The 19,040-nt window shown below is 36.6% G+C and overlaps 1 protein-coding gene across 2 annotated transcripts in view; it reads right to left on the minus strand.

Moving 5' to 3' along the window:
* The window catches only part of Cyfip (Cytoplasmic FMR1-interacting protein Sra-1), a 176,248-nt gene that overhangs the window by 114,220 nt on the left and 42,988 nt on the right, over nt 1-19,040 (minus strand). For both annotated transcript variants that reach the window (XM_089088237.1, XM_089088236.1), the window contains exon 2: nt 538-753. In XM_089088237.1, coding sequence (XP_088944363.1) covers nt 538-747 — 210 coding nt within the window. In that variant the 5' untranslated portion in view covers nt 748-753. The remainder of the gene's footprint in view (nt 1-537; nt 754-19,040) is intronic.

The raw sequence follows: 19,040 nt of genomic DNA on the forward strand, positions 1-19,040 counted from the left end.
CCTGCTCGGAATCGTCCAGCTTTTCTTCAAGTTTTTCAACACGAGATTCAAGAGACTCAATTTGCCCTTTAAGGCCTACTAGGACCTTTTTTAATTTGCTTAAATTAACCACTGTATTCTAGTTCGACTGAATCATAAATCTCTGTCGCAATAAGCTGAATATTTATAGTGTCCATAGACTGAGTAATTATTGACGCGCCATCATTTAACGCACTAATTTTCTCCATTACTTTTTTCTGAATGTCCTGCATAAAATTTGATTTAATTTTCTCTACTTCTACTTGAGTAGTCAAGCAGATTACGAATAATCGAAGTGTCTAGGCCTACAGAACCTGCAGTTCCTTCTGTATTTCCGCTATTCTCGTTGACCTTTTTTATAAACTCAATGTAAATATAAATATATTCATAATGTAAATATAAATGTAAATATATGTGGTAGAAAAAATATTCTACCACACTAAAGCTTTATCATCTATCAAAATGAATACTTGTTTATAGCAAATTATTTTTATTCTAAACAATTCCAAGGAGACTTACCAGTCCAGCATGTACAGTGGCTTCTTCAATGTATTTTGCAATGCCAGTGACAAAAGCAGTCCGATCTTCAAAATTAGTATCAAAGTTTGCCTGATAAGTAATACTGCAACCTTGTGCTTCAATAACAGGTTGCTGGTCAGGAAGGGGAAGTTCATCTAGTACTTCAACATTTGACAGAGCATCACGAATTGTCACTCTTTCTGTTGCCATATTTGCCTACAAAGTTGCAAATAATGGTATATAACTTTAGAATTATACCTGTACACAAGAGGAGAGGATACCCTCATCTGCTTGAGATTATTCTTAAAAACATCCACCCAAGAAATTTGGAAAACTTAAAGCCTAAAAACTGGTTTTTTAGTACCCCTCTTCCCCCTACGGAAAAATCCTTCTACATCTTCATAAAACATGAACTTCCATCGTCTGCAGGCCCAGAGACTGGTAGAACTAAAATAAAAAGGCTCTTCTTACAATTAATCAAAAAAAAACTTTCCGAAAAATAAGTTTTTCAAAGAAAAGTAAAGGCCATTTTAAACTTCAGCTCAGCAGATGCAAATACCTGTTAAAATTCAAACTCAAAATGACCAGAAATTACTATTAAAGAATAAATAAAACCAAAAACGAAAAGAAATTAAATAAACAATTATAGCAAAAATATACAAAAATTAATAATATAAATGAATAAACAGATCTTAAAGCGATTAATGCTTATATTTAATATTAATATCAATCTTAAAACGAAAAAAAAAATAGTTTGCTATTAAAGTATAAATAAAACTTGAAACGAACAGAAATTAAATAAACAATCAATGCAAACAAACATACAATAGATATTAATATAAATTAATAAATAAATATTAAAATGAGTAAAGCTGAAATTGAATATGTAAATCAAGCTTGAAACGAACACAAATCACTGCAAGCAAGAATATGGATATCACCTCCTTCTCTCACTGTAAAAATCTAAAATTTGCTTCGTCTTTAGCACTCTACGGAAAACCTATTTTATGACAAATATTTTCTTTTGTACTTAATATTGAAAATAAACATTGGTATTATAGTAACATTTTGAACTGATGAGCTTTCAGCAATTAATATTATTATACATCAAATATTCAGTTTAATTTATTAGCTCTTTTTAAAGTTTTTCAAGACGAATATAGTTTCACTACAAACAAGCATTTGGATACTGCCTCCTTCCTTAACTGTAAATAAAAACCAAAAGCCTACTGCGTCATTGGCACTTAACTGAAACCGAATTATATCACAAATATTTTCTTTTCCAGATCTTACAGCATTGAAAATAAAAATAAAATTACAGTGAAATAAATTCTTAAACGGATGGATCTTTCAACAATTAATAATATTACATATCAAATATTAAATTTGATGTTGTTTATACTTTCCAAGACTGTTCAAGACGCATATAGTTTTCAGTAAAGCGCCAATGACGCAATAGGTTTTAGACTTCTACAGTGAGAGAAGAATGTCATACTCAAATTTTAGTTTGTAGTGATTTTTCTTTCTTTCAAACTTGATTTGCATATTCAATTTAAGTTTCACTCGTTTTAAGATTTATTTATTAATTTACATTAATACCTATTGTATGTTTGTTTGCATTTATTGTTTATTTAATTTCCGTTCGTTTTAAGTTTCATTTATGTTTCAAAAGGAAAATTTTTTTTTTTCGTTTTAAGCTTGATTTTCATATTCAATCTCAGCATTACTCGCTTTAAGATCTATTTATTCATTTATATTATTACTTGTTGTATGTTTTTTGCTATTATTGTTTATTTAATTTCTGATCGTTTTGGGTTTCATTTATTCTTTAATAGTAAAATCTGGTCGTTTTGAGTTTGAATTTTAACAGGTATTTGTGTCTGCTGAGCTTAAGTTTAAATGGCTTTTAATTTTATTTTATAAACTTATTTTTCGGAAAGTTTTTTTTAAATTAATTTTTGTTCGTTTTTGATTGCAAAAAGTTTCAAGTTTTTAAAAATTCCTTATTTCAAAATCAAAAAAAAAAAAAAAAAAATCTGATGTTCATCAAAGTTCAAAACTGGTATCAAAGTAACAATATCAAAGTTAAAAGAAGGGTTTGTGTCAACCTCAGAGTTTTATTATCTGATGTTTGAACTATTTTAAATAAAATGGCTTTCTCACAATTTTATCGGATGGGTTTGGGGAAAAAGGGCGGGGGGGGGGGGGCTAATTAGCCTTCGGTCTCTTGACTCTTTAAAAGTGAAGTAGAACTTTTTGTTTTCAATCAAATGAGCCCCTTCTGAAGTTTATACGAGCATCCCTTCTATAAGAACCATATATATCCCCAGAGTATAACTTACAACGCCTGTCCCTGGACCCAGGGAGTTGTGGTTGAACTATTTCTTACAAAATGGTCACCTCAAATTTTTATCGGATGGGTTTATCCATCCGATGAACCCAAAGGACGGGAGGACGTGGAGGGCGGGAGGGGCTAGTTGCCCTCCGATCTTTTCTCACTCTCAGAAAATGAACTACAATTTTTAATTTCCATTCAAATAAGCCCTCTCTGAAATTTATACGATCATCCCTTTCAGAAGAACCATATATGGCCCCAAGGCTTAGTTTAAAATGTCTGCCCCCGGGCCCTGGGGGGATGTGTCGACACCGGAGTTTTTGTCATCAGACCTTTAACCTATTTTGAAAAAATGGCTCTCTTAAAGTTCTTATCGGATGGGCTTGAGAAAAATAGGGCGTTGAGAGAGGGCTATTTGTCCTTCGATCTCTTTTGACTCTTAAAAAGTGAACGAGAACTTTCAATTTCCAATCATATGAGCCCTCTCCGAAGTTTATACAAGTATACCTTCCATAAGGACCATATATGACCCCATAGCAATACTTTGAACGCCTTCCCCGGGCCCTGGGTGGGTGTCGACACAGGAGTTTTTCTTATCTGACCTTTGAACTATTTTTAACGAAATGGTCATACGTAAAGAAGTTTTTGTTATATGATCTTTGAACTATTTTTAACAAAATGGCTAGGGTACCTCAAAATTTTTATGTATTTGGGGAAAAAGAGCTTGGGATGGCGAGGGGGGCTAGTTGCCCTCCGATCACTTTTGACTCTTAAAAAGGACACCAGAACTTTCGATTTCCAACCGAATGAGCCCCATTTGAAGTTTATACGACGACCCCTTCTATATGAAGTGCCTCTGGGAAAAAAATAAATGGAGTGTGGGGGGAGGCTAGCTGCCCTCTAATCACTTTTGATACTTAAAAGGTGAATTAAAACTTTCAATTTCCAATCAAATGAGCCTTCTATGAAATTTATACGAGCACCCCTTCCATAACAACCATATTTGCCCCCAGGGCAGAACTTACAATGCATATCCCCGGGCCCTGGAGGGGGGGGGGCAGTGTCGACACGGGAGTTTTTTGTTATCTGAACTTTGAACTATTTTTAACAAACTGTCTATCTCAAAATTTTTATCTGATGCATTTAGGGCGTTGAGGGGGGGGGCTAGTTGCCCTCCGATATCTTTTGACTCTTAAAAAGTGAAGAAGAACTTTCAATTTCCAATCAAATGAGCCCTCTCCAAAGTTAATACGAGCATCCCTTCCATAGAACTATATATGCCCCTAGAGCATTGCTCATAACACCTGCCTCCGGGCCCTGGGGGGTTGCGTCGACTCAGAAATTTTCTTATCTGACCTTTGAACTATTTTTAATGAAATGGCTATTATAAAAGTTTTATCGGATGGGCTTGGGGAAAAAAAGGTGTGTGTGTGGGGGGGGGGGCGCTATTTTCCCTCGGATATCTTTTGACTCTTAAAAATTTAACTAGATCTTTCAGTTTCCAATCAAATGAGCCCTCTCTGAAGTTTATACGAGCATCTCTTTCATAAGAACCATATACACCCCTAGGACAACTCTTACAACGCCTATCCCCCGGGCCTGGGGGACCTTTTGTTACCTAATTTTTGAACAATTTCCAAAAAACTGGCTATCAAAATTTTTAGCAGATGGGTTCAGGGAAAAAAGGGCATGGGGGGCTAGTTGCCCTTAACTCTCTTGACTCTTAAAAAGTAAATTAGAACTTTCAATTTTCAATCAAATGAGCCCTCTATGAAGTTTATACGAGCATCCCTTTCATAAGAACATACATACCCTTAGGGAATAACTTAGAACACCTTCCCCTGGTCTCTGGTGGTTTGTATTGACACTGGAGTTTTTCTTATCCGACCTTTGAACTATTTTTAACAAAATGTCTATCTCAAAATTTTTATCAGATGGGTTTGGAAAAAGAAGGCATGGAGGGGAGGCTAGCTGCCTTCGGATCTCTTTTGACTATTAAAGTCAGCTCGAACTTTCAATTTCCAATCAAATGAGCCCTCTCTGAAGTTTATGCGAGCATCCCTTTTATAAGAACCATATATGCCCCAGGGCATAACTTACAACGCCTGCCCCCGGGCCCTGGGGGGTTGTAACGACACCTGAGTTTTTGTTATCTGTCTTTTGAGATATTTTTAACTTAATAGCTATCTCAAAATTTTTATTGGATGCATTGGGGAAAACGGGGCGTGGGGGGGGGGGGGGCTAGTTGCCCTCTAATCTCTCTTGACTCTAAAAAACTGATCTAATCAAATGAGCCCTCTCTAAAATTTTTACGAGCATCCCTTCAACAAGAACCATATATTCCCCCAGGGCATAACTTACAACGCCTGCCCTCGGGCCCTGGGGGGCGCTGTCAGCCCCGGAGTTTTCGTTATATGGTCTTTGAACTATTAAAAAAAGGCCATCTCAAAGTTATTATCGGATGGGTTTGAGGAAAAAGGGCATGGAGGGGTGGGGGGGGCTAGTTGCCCTTCAATCTCTTTTGACTCTTAAAAAGTGAACTAGAACTTTCAATTTCCAATCAAATGAGCCCTCTTTGAAGTTAATACGAGCATCCCTTCCATAAGACCCATATATGCCCCCAGGGCATAACTTACAACGCCTGTCCCTGGACCCTGGGGGGTTGTGTCGATACCGGAATTTTCTATATGATCTTTGAACTATTTTTAACAAAATAGCTATGTCAAAATTTTTATCAGATGCATTTAGGAAAAAAAGGTTGGGGGAGAAGCTGGTTACCCTCCGATATCTTTTGACGCTTAAAAAGTGAACTAGAACTTTCAATTTCGAATCAAATGAGCCTTCTCTGAAGTGAAGGCGCGCATTCCTTCTATATGAATCAAATATGGCCCCAGGGCATAGCATATAACCCGTGCCGTGAGGACTGTGGGGTGAGTGTCCTGCTCAAACATATAATTTCCAGAACTTTCAACTACGTTGAACAACATGGCTATATAAAAATTTTGGTTGGATGTGTTTGGGGAAATGGTGGGCGTGGAAGGGGTGTTAGTTGCCTTCCAATCATTTTCGACTATTAAAAAGGGAACTAGCCATTTCAATTTCCAATCGATTGAGCCCTTTCTGAAGTTTCTACGACAACATTTTCTATAAAAACCTTATATGCCCCCAGGGCATAACTTTCAACCCTTGACCTGAGGGCTGTGGGGGGGGGGGGGTTGCTATCCTCAAACACCTAATTTCCTGAATTTTCCACTACGTTGAACAAAATGGCTATCTCAAAATTTTGATTGAATGTGTTTGGAGAAAAGGTGGGCGTGAGAGGGGCGTTAGTTGCTAGTAAAAAAAGGCACTATTAGTCGACTATTAAAAAAGGCACTAGTCCTTTGAATTCCCAATCGAATGAGTCCTTTTTGAAGTTTCTACGACAAAGCTTTCTATAAAAAACCGTATATGCCCCCAGAGCATAACTTGGCTATCTCAAAATATTGATTGGATGTGTTTGGGAAACTGGTGGGCGTGGAAGGGGTGTTAGTTGCATTTCAATCACTTTTGACGCTTAAAAAGGCCACTAGAGCTCTCGATTTCCAATCGAATGAGCCCCCTTTGAAGTTGCTACGCCGAACCCTTCCATATGAAGTGCCTCTGGGAATAAAAATAATAAATAATAATAAAAAATTGGAGCCGTATGGCCTTTACTATAGATTAAATAAAAAAAACAAGTTTTTTAAACTGAAAGTAAGGAGCGACATTAAAACTTAAAACGAACAGAAATTATTCCGTATATGAAAGGGGCTGTCCCCTCCTCAACGCCTCGCTCTTTACGCTAAAGTTTTTTATTGTTTTAAAAAATAAAGTTGTGAGACAGAGTCAAACTTTAGCGTAAAGAGCGTGGCGTTGAGGAGGGGACAGCCCCTTTCATATACGGAATAATTTCTGTTCGTTTTAAGTTTTAATGTCGCTCCTTACTTTCAGTTTAAAAAACTTGTTTTTTTTATTTAATTTCTGATCGTTTTTTAGTTAATGCAGCTTTTATTTGCATAAAAATTTTACTTTTCTTTTGCTAAATGGATGTCTTTACAAATTAACTTACGTAACTAACTTCTATATTCGTATACTTTTCTTCTGTCAAAAAATACAAAGTTGTAGATTTTTGCAGATATGAGCTTGAAACCTATGTAATAGGGTTTTCTGATAAGCCGAATCTGACGGTTTAATTTTCATTAAAATTCTTTCCATTGTAGGGGATGTTTCCCCCCTCTTTAAGAGATTTAGTAAATTTTCTCAGGATCGTAGCATTTGATGAGTAATACTAAACTTAATAAAATTTATATATTTAGGATCAGCATTATAAACACATTCTTTTGATACATTTATTGACATCAAAATTTCGTTTTTAAAAGTTTCGATTACTATTGAGCCGTATCGCATGTTTTTTTATTGTTTTTTTTATTACGTATATGTTATTACTTATATGAAGGGGTTCTCCCCTTAGTCAATACCACGCTCTTTACGTTAAAAGTAAAAAAAAATTTTGATTCACAAACCCCTGAATCACAAAGGCCGTTTAATTAGAATAGATAGCTCTTTTGAAAGCACTAAAAAAAAACTGTAGCGTAAAGAGCAAGGTATTGACTTGGGGGAGAACCCCCTCACATACGTTATAATTTCTGTTCGTTTTAAGTTCTAATTAAATAAAAAAAACAAGTTTTTTTAACTGAAAGTAAGGAACGACGTTAAAACTTAAAACGAACAGAAATTATTCCGTATATGAAGGGGGCTGTCCCCTCCTCAACGCCTTGCTCTTTACGCTAAAGTTTTTTTATTGTTTAAAAAAATAGAGTTGTGAGAAAGTCAAACTTTAGCGTAAAGAGCGAGGCGTTGAGGAGGGGACAGCCCCCTTCATATACGGAATAATTTCTGTTTGTTTTAAGTTTTAACGTCGTTCCTTACTTTCAGTTAAAAAAACTTGTTTTTTTTATTTAATTTTTGAACGTTTTTGAATTAATGCAGGTTTTGATTTTGGCTCACCGTACATGAATAATTAAAACAAAATTTGCATATTATATTTGGTTAAATGGCTTTCTCGAAACTTGTTTAATCTTATTTACGAACGTTTTTATTAGTAATAAATATACGTAACTTAGAATTAACTTACGTAACGAACTTCTATATTCATAAATTTTTAACACGTATATTAGGGGGTTCGCCCCCTAGTCAATACCCTGCTCTTTAAACTATAGTTCGAATTTTTTTTCCAGTTCTTTAAAAATGACCTCTTAATCACAATCAGTTGATCAGTTGAAAAACTTGTTTTTTTTTATTTAATTCCTGATCTTTTTCTTTAATAATGCTGTGAAATCCGGCGCCCCCTTCATAGCAATGTCCCTTCCCCCATGAAAACTTCCTTCATGGAAAGATCCTTCCATATAGCCCCCGACCCTCTCCTTCCCCCACCTACCAGAAAAAATCTCCTCTGAAAAAGTCTGTATACTTCCCAATAACCAATACTATATGTTAACATAGAGTAAAGTTCATAACTTTCAGCCCTCCCCCTGGGGCCTTTGGGGGATTAAGTCATACTAAAATACATTTTTATCATATTTTTGACCATGTTGTACAAAATGGCTATCTCAAAATTTTGATTGGGTGATTTTGGGAAAAAAAATGAGCGTGGGAGGTGACCTAGTTGCCATCCATCTTTTTTGGTCACTTAAAAAGGGCAATAGAACTTTTAATTTCCGTTCCAATGAGCCCTCCCACGATATTCTAGGACCACTGGGTCGATACGATCACCCCTGGTAAAAAAAAAAAAAACAAAAAAAAACAAACAAATAAACACGCATCCGTGATCTTTCTTCTGGCAAAAAATGGAAAATTCCACAGTTTTGTAGATAGGAGCTTGAAACCTCTACAGTAGGGTTCTCTGATACGCTGAATATGATGGTGTGATTTTCATTAAGGTTCTATAACTTTTAGGGGGTCTTTCCCCCTTTTTTTGAAAATCAGCCAAATTTTCTCAGGAGCGTAACTTTCGATGGGTAGTACTAAAACTTATGAAAGTTATTTATTTGAAATCAGAATTAAAATCTGATTCTTTTGATATATCTATTGGTATTAAAAATCCGTTTTCTAGAGTTTCGGTTACCATTGAGCCGGGTCACTCCTTACTTACAGTTCGTTACCACGAACTGTTTTATATTCCTTCTTACATTTCAGTTGAAAAAACTTGGTTTTTTTTTTATTTAATTTCTGATAGTTTTTTAAATAATGCTTGGAAATCCGGCACCCCCTTCATAGAAATTTCCCTTACCCCAAAGGAACATCCTCCCCGGAAATATTCTCCAGATTAATCCCATCCTCTAGCCCCCCCCCCCCCTCCAGAAAAAATCCTTCCTGAAAATGGTTGTATACTTCCCAATAACCAATAAATAATGCTGGCAAGTCCGGCGCCCCCTTCATGGCAATTTCCCTTCCCCCATGAAAACTTCCTTCATGGAAAGATCCTTCCATATAGCCCCCGACCCGCTCCGTCCCCCCCCTACCAGAAAAAATCTCCGCTGAAAAAGGCTGTATACTTCCCAATAACCAATACTATATGTTAACATTGAGTAAAGTTCATAACTTTCAGCCCTCCCCCTGGGGACTTTGGGGGATCAAGTCATCCTAAAAGATATTTTTATCATATTTTTGACCATGCTGAACAAAATGGCTATCTCTCAATTTTGATCGGGTGACTTTGGAAAAAAATGAGCGTGGGAGGGGACCAAGTTGCCCTCCATTTTTTGGTCACTTAAAAAGGGAATTAGAACTTTTAATTTACGTTCCAATGAGCCCTTCCACGATATTCTAGGACCACTGGGTCGGTACAATCACCCCTGGGGGAAAAAAAAAACCAAACAAACAAACAAACAAATAAACACGCATCCGTGATCTTTCTTCTGGCAAAAAATGGAAAATTCCACATTTTTGTAGATAGGAGCTTGAAACCTCTACCGTAGGGTTCTCTAATACGCTGAATATGATGGTGTGATTTTCATTAAGGTTCTACAACTTTTAGGGGGTCTTTCCGCCTTTTTTCGAAAATCAGCCCAATTTTCTCAGGCGCGTAACTTTTGATGGGTAGCACTAAACTTGATGAAAGTTATATATTTGAAATCAGCATTGAAATCTGATTCTTTTGATATATCTATTGGTATCAAAAACCCGTTTTCTAGAGTTTCGGTTACCATTGAGCCGGGTCGCTCCTTACTTACAGTTCGTTACCACGAACTGTTTGATTGTGCTGAGATATCTAGAAATAGGGAAGATCCCCAGGGATGAGCTTCCAGTGAAATGATAATAATTCCCTGTGTTTAACACTGAAACGCCTCTAATGGAAGTATATTGATCAAACATTTTGTGGTAAAGTAGGGAGCAAATTGGCCTAATAGCAACTGAAACTCTAAAAAAAGAATTTTTTATAACAACTATTAGTCAAATAGTTTGTGGTAACAAGCTGTAATTAAGGAGTGACGCAGCTCAATAGTAACCAAAACTAGGCTAAAAAACGAAAGTTTGATATCAATAGATACATTAAAAGAACAGGCTTGTTATGCTGATTCCATACATATGAGATGCATTAAATTTTATTGTTACTAACCAAAAGCTACAAGAAAAAGGGGAAAACACCCCTTAAAAGTCAAGGAATCTCAATGAAAATCACACCAACACATTCAGAAAATCAGGGAACTCTACAGTAGACGTTTCAAGCTCCCATCTACAAAAATGTGGACATTTATATTTTTGCCATTAGAAAGATCACAATTGCATGTTTATTATTTTTTTTCTAGGGGTGATTGCATTGAGCCAATAATACTAAAATATCAAAAGAAGGCCCCTTCAAATGTAGATTAAATCTTCTAGTGACCTTTTTAAGTGACCAAAAAGATTGTAGGGCAACCAGCCCCCCTCCCCTTCCCCCTTTCCCCTAAGTCACCTTATCAAAATTTTGTGACAGCCATTTTGTTCAGCATAGTTGAAAGTTTAAGGAGCATTGCTTTGAAGATAACATGACCCCCCCTCCCCTACAACCCTGCAGAAAGGTCTGTAAGAGTAGTAAAGCATTAATAGATATCACGGGTGGTTGCGTAATTTGTCTTATCTCTAGCATGTACAAGAATATACACTACAGTTTGACGTGCACATTGCAAATAACCGTGCAAACCTATAAAGTGGTCAAACACGTTTTGAAACTATAGTCAAGGTTGTATAAGACAATCAGACTGGATATTGCTATATATTTCAAACTTACATGGAATTTCACAAGAATATGCACTACAGTTTCACGTGGACATTTTAAAAAAGCTGGCAAACCTATAAAGTGGTCAAAACATGTTTTGAAACTACAGTCGAGGTTGTATAACACAATTAGACTGGTTTTTTTTGCTATTGATATCAATTTCACAAGAATATACAGTACAGTTTCACGTGGACATTTTAAAAAGCTGGCAAACCTATAAAGTGGCCAAACACGTTTTGAAACTATAGTCAAGGTTGTATAAGGCAACCAGACTGGTTTTTGAGGCAACACCCATTTTTTAGGGCCAATCAGAGAGAGAGAGTGGAGGTTACTCCATATACGATAACTTGATTGGTGATTGGATTCAAATAAAAGGAGTGATTTTCATTCGTCCTTGAGATTTTGTATAAAATGGCCATACCTTACGATTAAATTTTCATAATGATTTAACACATCAAGGATAACACATTTGATATTATTGACTTTGAAACTATGGATACATCGATCTATACTGTGAGTTCAGTTTACTAAAATTTTCTTAATTTATTTCCAAATAAAATCATTTTACCACCCCACTAGTAAATTCAAATTCAGGGGCATATCCCCCACCCCTCCCCCCAACAATACAAACTCTACAATATGATGATTATAGTCGATAGAAAACGTAAAATACGCTCTTTTTTTCTATTATGTAAACCCCATCTTCCCTCCCCTCCTCTGTTTACGAGTTTAATTCTTTAGAAATAGTTCTTTTCGATCAAAATGTCTTTTTCCCATTATCAAAAATAAAGTGTGCAAACATTTCTGGTCTAAATAAAACCACCCGTCTTTAATTATGTTAGAAAAAGGACGGTTCCAGAAACAGACTTCAGACGGATGTCTTATCGGTATGGATAAATGCCACATGTGATTAGGGACACTTTGAAAAAGAGATTCTTTTGTGGTCTAATTAAACGAGAGTAAATCCTTTGAAATGCAAAGCACAAGTGATGTTTGAACAATGTTGTCAATTTAAACTAGGGCCTATCGTTATAGTATACTAAAAAAGTTGATATTAAAATCGTTAATTAAAGAATAGTACACTAAACTCAGAATTGATATACAGTCAAATCGTATTCAAAATATTTTCTTGGGAAGAAATTTAGGTTTTATATTAATTTTGGATTTTAGCTCGCCTTTAACAAACTTAGTCATAGCTAGTTGAAACTGTGCATAAAAAAGACATAGAGCGCTACAAATATCAGAATCGGCTTTGGAGGACAATTTATGTCATGGGAGGATGTTTTTTAAATCCCCCTCCCCCCAAAACTCAAATTTTCCAAAATTTTACTTTAGAAGCTTTTTTAAATATTTCTAAAGCGCTAAGACATAGAGCGTTACAAACATCAGAGTCAACTTTAGAGGACAATTTATGTCATGGGAAGATATTTTGGAAATCCCCCTTCCCCCCAAACTCAAAATTTTCCAAAATTATACTTTAGAAGCTTTTTTAAATATTTATAAAGCACTAATAGATAGAGCGCTAAAAATATCAGAATCGACTTTAGAGGATAATTTATATTATGGGAAGATGTTTTTGAAATCTCCCTTCCCCCCAAACTCAAAATTTTCCAAGATTCTACTTTAGAAGCTTTTTAAATATTTCTAAAGCACTAAGACATAGAGCGTTACAAACATCAGAATCAACTTTAGAGGACAAATTATATTATGGGAAGATGTTCTTGAAATCCCCCCTTCCCCCCAAACTGAAAATTTTCCAAAATTCTACTTAAGAAGCTTTTTTAAATATTTCTAAAGCGCTAAGACATAGAGCGTTACAAACATCAGAATCGCCTTTAGAGGACAAATTATATTATAGGAAGATGTTTTTGGAATCCCCCTTCCCTCCAAACTGAAAATTTTCCAAAATTTTACTTTAGAAGTTTTTTTAATTTTTTTAAAGCGCTAAGACATAGAGCGTTACAAACATCAGAATCAACTTTAGAGGGCAATTTATCTGTAAAAGAGGGGTCATTATTTCCTTACTAAATTTTTCTTCTTTTTTTTAAGGAGGAGGATTCATACAATTACTCTTCCCCTGAAAAGAGAGCAAGATGGAACGGTGCCACATCGATGCAAGCTGCAAGGCCTTCTATTATCAGATATGCTGGTTCCATTACACATGCTCTGGACCAGCCAATGACCACACAGCTTTTAATGCCAGGAGCCTCTCTTGCCAGTGTCAGCTCTGCGCAAACCTCTATGCAACCTGGCAGAAAACTAAAAAGACAGGGATTGGCCTCTCATAATGCCTCAGTCCCGTCTACTCAAGATGGTGAGGTCAACCCCCTTCATGCTTTGCCAGGGCATTCAGGCATACAAGTGCAGTCTGAATTTGGAAATGTGAGCATTTTACCTCTACCTTCTACCTTATTATAGAAATATCTACCTATTTCTTTCTAACTTTTTTAGTCGTTTCTTTTCGCCATTTTTTTTTCAACACTCTAAGAGTGTGTATCAGAGATATTAAAATATTAACCACCCACCCCAAACCATTGTTTTAAATTTCTCTGCTCCCCTCAGAGATAGCTGAATATAATGTAATTTTTTTTGATTGTCAAAGAAAGCACTCTTTTGCTTCTTTCTGAACTTTCTGGGGGAAGGGTGGAGACAAGTATTTACTTAAATAATGCTAGGAGGGGGAAATTGAGTTTTGAGGATGGGGTGAAAAATGGCACTTATTCAATATCAGGGTAAACATACGACTTGAAATGCTTCAGCATAAATATGGTATTGCGTCTTTCTGAACTTTCTGGGGAGGGGGTGGGGGGGAGGCAAGTATTTAGTTAAAATAATGCAAGGAGGAATTAAGTTTTGAGGGTGGGGTGAAAAATGAACATGGTTTTTTAACTTAATAAAATAATGGTTATTTCACAAAGAAAATAAACTTTTTTTCTATAGAGTAATGAATTAGCACCGCCATCTTCATCAGATCATGAAACATCCATTTTTGGTGGACCTGAACCAATCCTCGCACCACCAATGGAGTTTAGAGATGAGCCTGCATTAGTTCTAGACACTATGGAGTGGCATAGGGGTTTTCTAAATGATTGTTTTGGGGACATGGCTAGCCTAGACGATTTAACTTGTGACATTGATATGGTGGGGGAACCAGAATGAACAAATAGATATACATGAGAGCATTTAGGTGTTATTAGTAGTAGTGCACCTGAACCGGGTCTTCATAAAGTAATTGTGTCACAGGATAAGACAGGCTGGTAGGATCATCTACCCCAGAATTCCCTGTAAGACATACTAACAGGCTTAGAGGATTTCATGCTACCTTCAACCATTGCAATTGAAAAAACTGAGGGTGGTGCTCTTGGCAATTCTGTGCTATCCCCCCCATTTTGGTTAATGATACAACTAGTAGTAGTAGTAGTAACATTATAGCAAAATCACCAGTATCACCACTTCCAGATTTTTTTCTTTCCGACTCCGCCTTGCACCAAACAAAGGTCTACAGCGCCAAATTCGGTGATCAATTTAACTCTCTAGTGTCAGGGGATATAACAGATCCCCTGGCCATTAAAAATTTATATACTAACAAAATTCGAGCCACTCTTAAACAACAGTAGGGGGTGTGAGGTGTGGGGGTCAGTTTAAAAGCATCAATAGCACTAAAAATATTTTTTTTAAATGAAAATGCGAGCGAGCTGTATTCGAAATACTGGCACACAGAGATGTTGGCAATTCACCCGCATTTATCAAATTATGAGGAGGTTTTTCTAAATTGGGTTAATAGCATTCAAACTAAGTGGGAAAATTATAACGAGGGGGGTAGTGGTTCGGTGGTTTTATTTATTGAAAGTTTAAACGTAGATATTTGTTGATTTAAAAAGAATTTTATTTTAAGAGGGGAAGTAAGGAATTTTGAATTAAAATATCATGCAAATTTAGAAGGATGTACGGGGATACAAAGAATCTGTTTCGATTCGATGTTACAGTTTTTCAAGTATGCATTTTTAATTGCCGCATACAGACCCCTGCCCGATAATCCATCTAAGAAAAAGTTGGACGAATTGGCAGTTAATGGTAGGGAGGGTTCAAAGTTCCCCATAGTAGGTTTTAATTGTTTAAATGGTCAATTTCCCGTGACACTAAAAGGAATAGATATTTTCGAGCAAGCCAATGCGCATTAAAAGATTGTTGTTATGGTTATGCTGTATTAAACCAAATTCGAGGAAGGCCACCGGTCCGATAAAAACGGCGTTTTATTTTCAGTGCGAGCTCCATCAATTGAATCAGTAGAATACTGGGTGTGGCTTCTATACACGCCTCACCAAGAGCCTGATTCAATTGGACATTTTAATCCAATTACTGATATTAGTAGGGTTCTAAGTGTGGGTAAAAAGGGGAAAGGTGTATGTTATTACTGTCCAACATGCCTCTCAAGATTTCGCTCTGATTTAAAGTTAAAGCATCACATGAAACACTGTAAACGACATGGATACCAGGCTGTGGAGGCCGGTGAACTTTCCAGGGGAAATTTGACACTGAGGAAATTTGCCAGGATTCCAGTTCAAAAATTCTTTTGTTTTGTCTTACTTTGTCAACTCAATTTTTGGGTTAAGGGGAATTGTCTGGGGGGATTTTTAACCACGTTGGAATTGCCAAGAGTATATTTCTGTAGGGGGGGGATTTTTCACAGGAGAAATTCTCCATGGGGGAGTTTTCTGCAGGAAATATTTTCCAAGGAGAAGGGTATTTCTGGTGTAATTTCAAAACAATCAGAGATTAAAGTCTTTTTCAAATGAAAGTGCACTAAGAAAAAATTTTCACCTGGAGTTGTCTCCAAAAAAATTCAGCCAGAATAAAACAGTCTGGGGAAATTTTTCTGGCGGAATGGGGGGGGGGGTAATTTTCCATAAGAGAAGTTAATTGTCCATGGAGAGGAGCCAGATTTACTCGGATTAATTAAAACAATCAGAAATTAAATAGAAAATCATGTTTTTTCAACTGAAAGTAAAGAGCAACATCAAAACTTATTTTTACGTTGATTTTGAATATATACAAAATTCATTAAGTGAATATACAAAAATTCATTATTACGCATCAAAAGCTATATGCCTGAAAAAATTTGCCTGATTTTTGAGAAAAAGGGGGTGAGACTCCACAAGAAAGTCAAGCTATCTTAATGGAAATAATTTCAATAGATTCAGTATTTGAGAGAATCCTACTGTGGAGGTTTCAAGCTCCTACCTACAAAATCTGGAATTTTATATTTTTCACACAAAAAAATCACAGATATGGGATATTTGTTGTGTTTTATCCAAGGGTGATTGCATAAAACCACTTGTGAAGGGCACCTAGCCCCCTAAAAATGCCCAGTTCCCCATTTTGAGGTAGCCATTCGGTTCAACATAGATAAAAGGTCCAATAACGCTGGTTCTGGGGGTGACAGGGTTGAAAAGTTTTGTAAGTTATGCACTTTGTCCACTGTTTACACATTTAGCCTTTGTTGTAGGAAAATATATGGAAATTTGCTATTGGGAGGAGGGGGGATTTTCCATAAAATTTTAGATAGCCAGAATTTTCCAGAATTCATATACATTTTTCTTTTTATTTCTCTGACTTTCACTTTGGCTGGTTAGTTTTACATGTGGAGAGAATGTTCTAGTGGAATAGTCCCGGGAAAATTTGTCATGGGAGATTTGAATAACAATCAGAAATTAAATAAGAAAAGCAAGATTTTTCACCTAATAAGAAAAGCAAGATTTTTCACCTAGAAGTAAGAATCAACATTAATCATAGGCAGCGCAGTAGCACTGCCTAAGTAAAGAGCGATGTGGGCACACTGTATTATTTTTTATTTTATTTTTTAGACCAGGGAACTTCGTATCGAAGGAATTGTCATAGAAACTTGGAAAATAGCTCATTCGAATGAAAATTGAAAGGGCTAGTGCCCTTTTTCATAGTCAAAAGCGATTGGAGGGCAACTAACCCCCCTTCCAAACCCACCATTTCCCCACATTCAATCAAAATTTTGAGATAGCTATTTTCTTCAATATAATTGAAAGGTCCTGAAATTATTTCTTTGAGGATGAACCCCCCCCCCCCCACATCCCCCAGGGCAAGGGTTACAACTTATGCCATATGGGCATATAAGGTATCATAGGCAGCGCAATAGCGCTGCCTCAGTAAAGAGCGATGTGGGCACAATGTATTATTTTTTTATACTACGTATCGAAGGAGTTGTCTTAGAAACTTCGAAAAGAGTTCATTTGATTGGAAATTGGAAGGGCTTGTCTATTTTTTAATAGTCAAAAGTGGTTGGAGGGCAATTAAAACCCCTCCCACGTCCACCATTTCCCCAAACACATCCAATCAAAATTTGGAGATACCCGTTTTGTTCAACGTAGTCGAAAGGTCAGGAAATTATGTCTTTTAGGATGACAATCCCCCCCCCCGTCCAGAGCCCTCAAGACAAGTGTTAAAAGTTATGCCCTGGGGGCATATAAGATTTACAATAGAAAGGGTGATCATATAAACTTCGGAAGGGACTCATTGGATTAGTAATCTGAAGTTCTATTGCCCTTATTAAGATTCAGAGAGATGAGAGGGTGGATCCCCCTCTACACCGTATATTTTCCCGAAATGCAACTGATAGACATTTTGAGATGGTCATTTGTTGTCGTAGAAACTTCGAAATGAGCTAATTCGATTGGAAATTGAAAGGGATAGTGCCCTTTTTGATAGTCGAAAGTTTGGAGGGCAACAAACCCCCTTCCCAAGCCCACCATTTCCCCACATTCAATCAAAATTTTGAGATAGCCGTTTTTTTTTCAACGTAATTGAGACGTCCTGAAATTATTTCTTTGTGGATGCCAACCCCCCACAGCCCTCAGGGCAAGGGTTATAAGTTATGCCCAATGGGCATATAAGGTATCATAGACAGCGCAATAGCGCTGCCTAAGTAAAGAGCGAAGTGGGCACAATGCATTATTATTTATCTTCTTTAGAATAGGGTACTTCGTATCGAAGAAGTTATCGTAGAAAATTCGAAAAGGGCTCATTTTATTGGAAATTGGAAGGGCTAGTGTACTTTTTAATAGTAAAAAGTGATTGGAGGGCAATTAACACCCCTCTCACGCCCACCATTTCCCCAAACACATCCAATAGAAATTTTGAGATAGCCATTTTGTTCAACGTAGTTTAAAGGTCAGGACCTTTCAACTACGGACCCCTCCCCCCCAGAGCCCTCAGGACAGGGGTTGTAAGTTATGCCCTGGGGCATATAAGGTTTATATAGAAAGGGTGATCGTATAAACATCGGAAGGGGCTCATTGGATTAGTAATCAGAAGTTCTAGTGCCCTTTTTAAGATTCAAAGAGATGGGAGGGTGGATACCGCTCCACACCTAGTAGATGGCTATTTGTTTTCATAGAAACTTCAAAAAACGCTCATTCAATTGGAAATTGAAAGGGCTACTGCCCTTTTTAGTAGTCGAAATTAATTGTAGGGCAACTAACCCCACTCCCACACAATTTCCCCAAACACCTCCAATCAAAATTTTGAGATAACTATTTTGTTCAACAAAATTGAAAAGTCCGGAAATTATGTCTTAGAGGATGACAATCCCCCAGACCCTTCAGGGCAAGTTATGCCCTGGGGGCAAATAAGTTATATATAGAATTGGTGATCGTATAAACTTCGGAGGGGGCTCATTGGATTGGTAATCAGGCGTTATATTGCCCTTTTGAAGATTCGGAGTGATCGGAGTTTGGATACCTCCCCCCAGACCTCGTATTTTCCAAAAACAAATGGTAGAAGTTTTGACATGGCCATTTGTTGTCGTAGAAACTTCGAAAAGTGCTGATCAGAATGGAAATTGAAAGGGCTAGTGCCCTA

The sequence above is a fragment of the Artemia sp. Qi Xiang Cuo genome, chromosome 4, assembly GCF_049724085.1.
Source record: "Artemia sp. Qi Xiang Cuo chromosome 4, ASM4972408v1, whole genome shotgun sequence".
Lineage (NCBI taxonomy): Eukaryota > Metazoa > Arthropoda > Branchiopoda > Anostraca > Artemiidae > Artemia > Artemia sp. Qi Xiang Cuo.